Source organism: Apium graveolens, chromosome 1 (assembly GCF_009905375.1).
Source record: "Apium graveolens cultivar Ventura chromosome 1, ASM990537v1, whole genome shotgun sequence".
Lineage (NCBI taxonomy): Eukaryota > Viridiplantae > Streptophyta > Magnoliopsida > Apiales > Apiaceae > Apium > Apium graveolens.
The window spans coordinates 17,785,298-17,794,333 of NC_133647.1; the positions used below are offsets into that span (position 1 = coordinate 17,785,298).

At 34.2% G+C, this 9,036-nt stretch overlaps 1 protein-coding gene across 1 annotated transcript; it reads right to left on the minus strand.

Moving 5' to 3' along the window:
* Positions 1-1,091: 1,091 nt before the first annotated feature.
* Positions 1,092-7,385, minus strand: LOC141661458 (protein RETICULATA-RELATED 4, chloroplastic-like). The gene is made up of 8 exons (XM_074468473.1): positions 6,774-7,385; positions 4,844-4,912; positions 3,274-3,405; positions 3,132-3,185; positions 2,975-3,019; positions 2,225-2,364; positions 1,615-1,740; positions 1,092-1,472 (listed from the first exon to the last, which is right to left on the minus strand). Exons 1-8 carry the CDS (start codon positions 7,278-7,280, stop codon positions 1,424-1,426), a joined length of 1,122 nt encoding a protein of 373 aa, XP_074324574.1. The 5' UTR covers positions 7,281-7,385; the 3' UTR covers positions 1,092-1,423.
* Between the last annotated feature and the right edge of the window lie 1,651 nt (positions 7,386-9,036).

The window sequence follows — 9,036 nt, forward strand, 5'->3', positions numbered from 1 at the left end:
CTCTGATACCATGTTGAGTAACCAGCTCATCTAAAATCTTAAGTTATTAGAGAAAGGCCCCAATAGGATCATATATTTAACAAAATATGTAGTTACTCAGACCGAAAGTGTTGTAGAATAACAGCCTGAAATGACAATGAACAAATTGCAGGGCAGTGCTTATGTTTTTAAAGATCAACCGGAGAGTACAAGGACCCGCTGAACCCGGACGGATGAAGTATCAAATTTAATAATTCTCCATAGCTGAAACAAAACAATACTGCAGCTTCATTCCATTTCGCTATCATCTTTAAACACAAACCTCCTTCACATTTCGCGATGATATTATGAATTTTCTTGCTTATTCCCACCGGAAGAAAAAGGAACGATGCCCAGTGGCTTTGCATTTGAAATAGAACTGAGTGAGCTAATTGCAAGCTGCCTGCAGCTTCAAGTGATCTATTTGCAAAGAAATGTACTATCATTTTTTAACCCCAAAGAACAAAAATGGTTTTATAACCGTTCCAATATTAATCCCCAAGTGAATCAATGTTGGACTGTGATTCGAAAAGCCCCTGGACAGAATATTTACTTGAGCAAGCGAGAAATCCTCCAACCATCAGCATTCTTCTTCCGAATTGCCTCGTCCCTCACCTGTTTAGACATTCTTGATTTTTTTCAAGCAACAATGACATAACAGTATCCTTCAACCATCATCATAAATAACTCTGAAAAGCAGACAGAGCACTGAGTGTGATCATGATTGCATATCACAAGTGCAACAAAATGCACAGAGTTCTTGTAATTTTTCTAATCCAAGGAGATCCCAATACGAGTGACGGATCTAGCCCCCAAGTTTTGATATAAAAATCAAGTAGTAGTATACTTTTGGCTAGGCAAATTGTAAAATTAGTAAGAAGGTAAAGTCTTATTTGGCTTATATTCTCTTTGGTTTCCAACTCCTGACCGTTCTTTACAAATGCTACTCCAATGATGCAGCTAACGAGAGCTGACTCGCTCATAGTTGATACATTTTCAATTGTCTTGTCCACACATCTTTGACTCGCTCGTAGGTGATAAGTGATGAAGGCTTTTGGAATATAAACTATAAGTTAAAGAGAAAAAATGCACAATCACATTTTTATATGTTATATAATAAGTTGGAAAAAACCCACAAATGACGAGATTAACAAAATCACACGAAACAGATTCTCTGCCCATCTCATTCATATTTTCTTTTATAAACTTAAAAATCATATATACACTATACACTTCGGCACGATCTGTTGTTGATGTTCCAGAAGAAGACATACCACCAGCTGCACTCGTTCAAGTTTTTAAAAGTGACTGCAGGGCCTGTGGCTGTACTGAAGATTTAACCTGTATCTACAAATGTGCAGTATGTACAACAGTACGAACCTTCTTGATCTGGCTTTGCCTTTGCTTATTCTCGAACCTTTTGGATTCCAACCCAACGAGCATAATCCACCCACCTTATAAATGAAAGAGGCCAAACTGATTACTCACAAATCAAGTAGCATATAAATGTACATCTATGTGTGTTCAGTGAAGATGCTGAAAAGACTAGAGTGACAATCTGTGAAACAAAAACAAGAACATTTCAAGAATTCTTACATCAGCGACCCCAAGAATGTGTTGCCAGTGCGGACAGCGAAACAAATAGCACTTAAAATGAGTTTGTGTTGGTGTAGTAAAGGTTCTAAAATACGCTGCTCAATAACTCCAGCCAATACTTGGTATCTGTAGGGCAGTGAAGACAGAATTAGTGCAGACCAATGTATAAACTTATGAACAGCTTCTGATATATACCTTGTGTTCCAACCTACCTCATTGTATCTGTTTTAACAATGAATATAGGCTTCATGAACTATAGCTCTAGGGTAGACAATCTTGATAGGCAAAACAAAAAATGGCAACACAACATTTTTAATTGCCTTATTTGTACTATTTGTGAGCTTATAACACATTACATTGACCGTTCGATGTGCATATTGCGAACAAAATCCTGTTAAATAGAATTTAAGTGTCAGGTTTGACCAACAAGTAGTCTTGTTATTATAAGTTGTGATGTAGACAATAGAAGATGTTGTGAGGCCACAATATCCTTCCCAGAACCTCGCTCAGATAATATTGTAGCATACGGGAGATCACAGATAACAAGAGGGTTGTTGAGAATTTTGGCACAACAGAGAACAATAATACTATTTCTCATACTGCACTATACCTGAGGTTACTAGAAACTGACATATAGACACCGTAGGCAACACTTGTAGAGAATATAGGCACATCCTCCGCTTCACCAGCAAAAGATTTATCAACTGCCTTGCGCACATTAATCAACACATTTGTCACCCCCGTACCAACCTGCAAAGAAATAGTATTATTAGTGCACCTAAAGATTAATTTTTATTTAGCAAAAAAAAGGAATAAATTTTTATTCTCCTTCCCCAGAAGTTTATTAGAACTCTGATCTACATCTAATCTTTTATATTTTACTACTTACAAACATAAGCAAATTACTTACCCTACTAAAATCATGATGGGCTATAAAAATAAGCACATAGAAGGAAAAATGTGCCTCCATTATGAGTTAAGAGTTACTAATTTCTCATTCCAATTTAGAGAAGGTACTCGTAAAATTTATCCTTCGCAACAATGCATTCCTTCTTTCTGCCTATCAACAGTCTCAGCAACTTTAATTATTGAATTCCTCCTATAGTAACTTTAGTTGTGCCATAGCGGAAATGGGTAGGTGGCACAGTAAAAACATTCATGAGATAGGTTTATTGATTTACCCTTTATTCTATTACTATGTTATAGTCGATCAATTACACAATATAAGACCTCCAGTTTCAAAAATTGGTCTTACTATACGTATTTCAGAGATAGAGAATGTCAATATGTATAAAATAGTATTATTTTAGAAGCTTTATGTTGAACACATTTCCTGTTATGTACAAGTATTTTTGCTTACCAGTGAGGCACTGGTCCCAACCGCAAATAATTTGAATCCATTTCGCTGCAGAACAAACATGATTGCACTATGAATACATAATATATAGGATAATATGCTTCAAGTGTAAACATATATATAATATGTATAAAAATACATAATTATCGTGACAACATACCACAATAGCACCTATTCTTTGGAAAAATGTATAGGAGCTACCAGCAAAAGCAACCTGCAGAGTGCAGACCACATCAGATAATCTGTTTAAACCGCACAATATCTAGTCCGCATTAATTTTTACTGGGTTTCTACAAACCAACCTGAAAAGCATTATCAGGACAGCTATAGAAGAATTTTGAAATTTTTCCCGCGCTGACAGCAAGAGGTGGTCTCAGAGAAACAGTAGGCGCAGGGAGCCAGACAAGCATGAAATCTGCAATTATTGCCATCACCTGAAACAAATTATCAACAGATTGGTCACCATTTCTTGGTCAGAAGCAACCGGCTACCACTTGTAGTGCATTAGAGGCACTTGTCAAAAGATTAGACTAAGACAGAGCTTTACCATTCGGAGTTCTAGTCATCAGTAGATATAGTAAATGTTCTTCAACTTTGGCTGTTTCCTACTCAAAAAGTAGACACTACATAATGGTCCAAAAGGTCTTTAGATGAATTGCAGCTTAAGGATCATGAGTTAGGTTCTACTGTTTAACACATTGACTCCATTAAAAAGTTAGTCTGTTACACTTGAAAATTCCAAAAAGCTTTTTCTTCATTTTCCAAATATTACGTCAAAACAATTTCGACTAGTCTTTCTCTTGTATTCTAAATAGTATATATATACAAATAATTAGTCTACCAATTAAAACCCTTGATCTTGGGGAATTAAAACTTGATGCTTCTAACAGTCTATTTTGTATTCTGATGTAGTTTACACGATAATACGCATGCAGAAGATGAAACCAGGCATCTTCTTAGTTTTTTTATTTTACTCGACTTAGAAGGTAAAAAGGACAGATATTTGTTTAGTTGACATTTTTCTATAAACATTAACCAAGAAAAGAAATTGAGATAAAATTTAGAATAAATGATAACAAATGGTACAGGAAATTTCAAATTCAATAATGTCAAGATGGTGACTAAGCACTACTTCATTAAGTGATTTACTAGCTTGTCAGATAATCAGATTACTTAGATAATATAACATTCTTACACCGCAGAAAGATTCAGAATATGAAAATTCACCCCTCATAAAAGTGCCATTTGTTTTACATTGCTACAGATGACCCCTCTTTTTTTGTTCTCTACTTAAAAGTGAAATATGAATTCAGTTTCGAGTTCGTTACTTAATCATTCGAGGCCATCATTAGTCTGTGCTATTTTCTATAAGCCTATGCTTTAGTAACTGAGCACTAAAAGCACTAATAGCAACTAAAAGTTTAACACATGTTTTGAACCTAACAAATTTTACTTTGAACTCTGACCTATAAATAATATATGAAACATATAATGTTTATGGTCATGGCTATACTCTTTAGACCAGTAGCTACTAGCCATATAGCTAATTAAGTTCATTTATCCTCTGATGAGGTATCCTACTGTTGGCCAGACCAAGAGGCTTACAACCATTAACCCTATTGGATTAGTTCTAGTGACTCTAGAATTTTAGCTTTTATTTTCATTTATGATAAGGAGTTTGATTTTTTTTTTGGCTCCCGTTGTATCCCCCAGCAACATGATTGGCTATATAATGATCAATAAGCCAATGTGTTACACTGTTAATACATGCTGCACCTTGTAAATATAAAAAAGAAAAAAAATGCAGATATTATATCCATTGCACTTAAATCATATATATAAACATAATTAATTTAGTTTATGAAGCCATACCACATCCGCAAAAACAAAATCCAGCTCCTTGCTGAAATTTTCTTTTCGCTTTTCATACTCTGCAGCAGTCTAGATCACACAAATTGGTAAAGTTAATTCTCTTGCTCGTGTAAATCAGTAGAAGGCTGAAAGCTATACTTAGTAAAATGGACAAGGACAAATAATGACTTAAATATATATTTGGAGGAAACATTGAAGAAAAATATTGCAAAGTCAAAAATCTTATGCAATTAAATATACATGTAAAACTAAAAAAAGCCTAGTTCCATGCCATCCTCTTAGATCAAGTCATTTGTAACTTAAAGGCAATTAACTGGAGGGATTCCAGTCTCCTTGCACGCTATCATGTGTGATTTGTCTTTGCCTGGGTTGGGGAAAGGATGAAGTTTGAAAGAAATAAGCATATACTTTGTGCAATTCAAATGTAGCAAATGTAGCATATACTTTGCAGTTACATGGTAATCCCGGTCAAAATCAGGGATTAATTTTTCCTTCTATACACTCCAAAGAAACTACCAAATTTGGTGTATATGAATGTTAGTACAGTATACGGTATCAGTTTCAAATGTGCATTAGCCCTTTAAACGAGCATGCAGTCACACACAGATTACGGGTATTGATTGGCTTAAAAACTGGGTATGGCCTGGTAATTAGAGAATCTTGATAGAATTTATTTAAGGCACACATCTTTAGACTTTAGTCATCAGTAACTTACTACTGACTTCCTTATTCGTGAAATTCATTAAAGTAACTAGAATTATCGCCCAATGCTTCTTTGTTTTACTTGAAGAAAGTACATCCATTAAATACAGGAAAGAATAGCCTGACACAAAACAACTCAGAACCTTTTATTTGACCTTATATGTTGGCCAAACTTACTTATAAGTGCAAATTAAACTCAATTGGTTTGTTTGTTCTACGGGTCTATGATATAGAACATAATTTAAATTCGAATAAAAATAGAACAAGGTGCTTAATTTAATCATAGTTTTATGCAAAAGACGAAAACAATTTTTTTGATAACTCATAAATATTTATTAAACATATCTAAACAAAAAACCACCTACAAAAGATATATATTTTTCCTTACAAGACATGAAAACATCATGTTAAGCAATACTTTCTTCTAAAAGGTCAGTAGGCCCTTGGTATAGAATCTGAGGTTCTCCTCAAATGTGCTATCTTTCAACTTTCAGTAATCAATATATCACAAATGCCAAGTGTTCTCATTCCCATCATCTATTCATCTAATCTCAGACACTCATCTGATCTGATCTGAGTCACACCATCCAAAATTTAGTCAACACATTAAAATTAACTACCCTACGGACTACAAGTAAAGGCTACAATTACAATTGATATTATAATATAAATTATAACATCAAAAAACTAATAATTTATTAATTTTACTTAAATAACATCTCCAACCAATCCGAAAATATAATCTCAAATAAGTTTAAGCTTCAAAGTTCATATTTTTGATAATTTTGGCTGTTACTATTAAATCGGTCTCATCAATCAAAATTAATATACATTATAAATATAATAAACTCATTTAAACATGAAATTAATAAAGTATACTAGGAACAATAATTTATATATCAAACTCAAAACTAATAATTTTACAAAATTCTCAAATTTTGGCCAATTTGAACAAGAAAATGTCCCAATAAGCATAGATTAAAATAATAAATAACCGTCTCATCTCACATTGTTACTTTATCTATTTTTTAAACTCTTACCTGATTAATTTTCAAAATTCATCTAGGTACTTTAACTATACATTTCATTGCATAAAAAAGAACACATAGTGCTGATACCTATTAAACACACACACAAAAATTACGTGCATTTCTATTACGTCAAGAATTATTCATTTAACGAGTTTATTTAATTATCGAACATTCATTTATCGAGATTACGAGAGGACCTTAGTGAAGATTCCGACACCACATTCAATCCCAACTTTAGTCAAAAACAAATCATCAGCTAACAACCGTTCTTTAAATCCACCGAATTGCAACAACCACTTAAACACCACAGATTTCTCCAATTCAATATATCTCTTCACTATACTCCCCGGTAATCTCCCCGCTGTAATCGCCGCCGCGACGTCTTTCGATACACTCTCCAGCGATCTCCCTGCCTCTGTTAACACAATCATCGCCTCTTCTTTATTCCTCTTCTCCGCATCATCACCTCCATCATCTCCGCCTCCTCCTCCGCCGGATATTCCGCCGCCGTCACCGAAATTTCCGCCGGACTCGGAGTCGGTGGAGGCTAGGGTTTTGAGAGATCGGAGAGATTGTTTGTGGATGATTTTGTGTGTATAGGTGTGGTTGAAGTGGAGTGAGAGAGGAGTGACGTGGCGGTGGTGGTGGAGGAGAGATGGTGGTTGGGGAAATGAACGGTGGAGATTGACGGTTGTGATGGCCATGGACGGCTGAGATTGACGGCAGACGTAGCCGTAGACTTGTGGCAGTTGGCTATATATAAGAGTGGAGAGAATCTATTTTGTTTTAATGGTTTATTGTAATATTAAAATTAGTTGTTGAGGAGATTTATTGAATCCAAGAACATTGTAATTTGTAGGGTCATTTTTTTGGCAGGTGTCATAGTTTATATTTTTCTGAGGGCAAAAAAAAATATAAATCAAATCAAAATATAATATAAAATAAAATAAAATAAAATAAAAGGATAAATATTTTCCGAGATTGTGAAAATATAATATAAAAAACATAAATATTTTAAGCTTAATATCATGATAAATAAAATAAAATAAAATAAAAAGATAAGGAATTTAAGCTTAATATCATGATATTTTTCCAAAAATATAAAAACATAATATAAAACAACTCAATCTTGACATTTATTTACTTATCATCAATTTGTTTTGTTTTAAACATAGGATAATAAATATTTATATTCGTAATAAAATAAATACAAATCAATGAATTAGTTAGTAAACTTTTCTTAAAGTCTACCTCGTAATTCTTACTAATTTTATGTTACCTAATTATTTCAAATTAATCTTAATCGCTAATTTTTAATAGTACTTTTAATTTGTACCATTAATTTTAGATTGTATACATAAAAATAATATACATATGATTTTTTCATAAATATCCAATATAAATTTTTTGTAAAAATATTGTCATTTTTCAAAACAAATTGCAAAAATACTATTATTCAAAAAATATTTACAAAAATACGGAGGTTGCATTTGCAACCATATCTACAACCGCTAACAACCATATATGCAACCACAAATGCAAATTTGAAAAAATCTATTGAAAATTACATTTAGTTGCAAAATAAGATGCTCATGTGGTTTCAAATGAGTGCCCCTGCGGGGCCGATACTAATATCACAAAAGCAAACATGAAATCAACAATAACAGCTAGGGTTTCTCATTTCGCATTTTCCCCGATTTGAACAAACAAACCCTAATTTGACAATGGACAGATCTAGATCTAAATGTTACTACAACGACAACAATCAGGACTACGACCCCAAACATATGCATCGGAAAAAACAAACAACAACGTTACAACAACAACAATCATTACACCGCCCGTCGCGGCCCTGGCGACGGCAATAGCGGAAGAAAGGACCCGAACTTGATGGAAGAGGCGGTGGATTGAGGGTGGAGGTGGTGGAGGAGGTGGATTCGACGGCGAATGTGGTGGAGGCAGCGGAGGTGGTGGATTCGGGGGTGGAGGCGGCGGAGGTGGTGGTAGAGGCGGTGGATTTGGGGGTGGAAGTAGCGGAGAAGGGGAATTCCAGGGTGGAGGCGGCAGAGGAGGGGGATTCAGGGGTGGTGGTGGTGGAGGGAGGTTGTGGTGGAGGAAGATGAGGTGAGGAAGGATGAGGATGATAAAGAGCATAGGGTGATGGTATTTTTTCAATTTAATTGTTTGTATGTTGAAAAAGATAGTAAATTTGCAAGATTTTAAGTAAGGTAGTATATTTGCAAATAATTATTCAAAAATTGGTATATTTGTCAAATTCCCTATTTCTTTTCCGTCAAATCTTCATATCTTTGACGAACTCGTGAAAACTGAATTTTGATTGTTACTTCTTCTTTATCTGATTTTTACCCATTTTCAATATCCACTTATGTTATATCGATTCTTCACCATAACCTATTTCTATGAAAAATTATTTTGTTTCTTCTAAGTTATCTTTTCAGT

What these genes read in the sequence shown, in the direction of transcription:
- LOC141661458 (XM_074468473.1), bottom strand. Translation starts at nt 7,280, where the DNA reads ATGGCCATCACAACCGTCAATCTCCACCGTTCATTTCCCCAACCACCA. An exon ending in TTGGGACCAGTGCCTCACTG is followed by an intron (nt 2,365 to 2,974) that starts GTAAGCAAAAAT and finishes ATTTCTTTGCAG; the next exon opens with GTTGGTACGGGGGTGACAAA. An exon ending in TCAGTTTCTAGTAACCTCAG is followed by an intron (nt 1,741 to 2,224) that starts GTATAGTGCAGT and finishes ACTGCCCTACAG; the next exon opens with ATACCAAGTATTGGCTGGAG.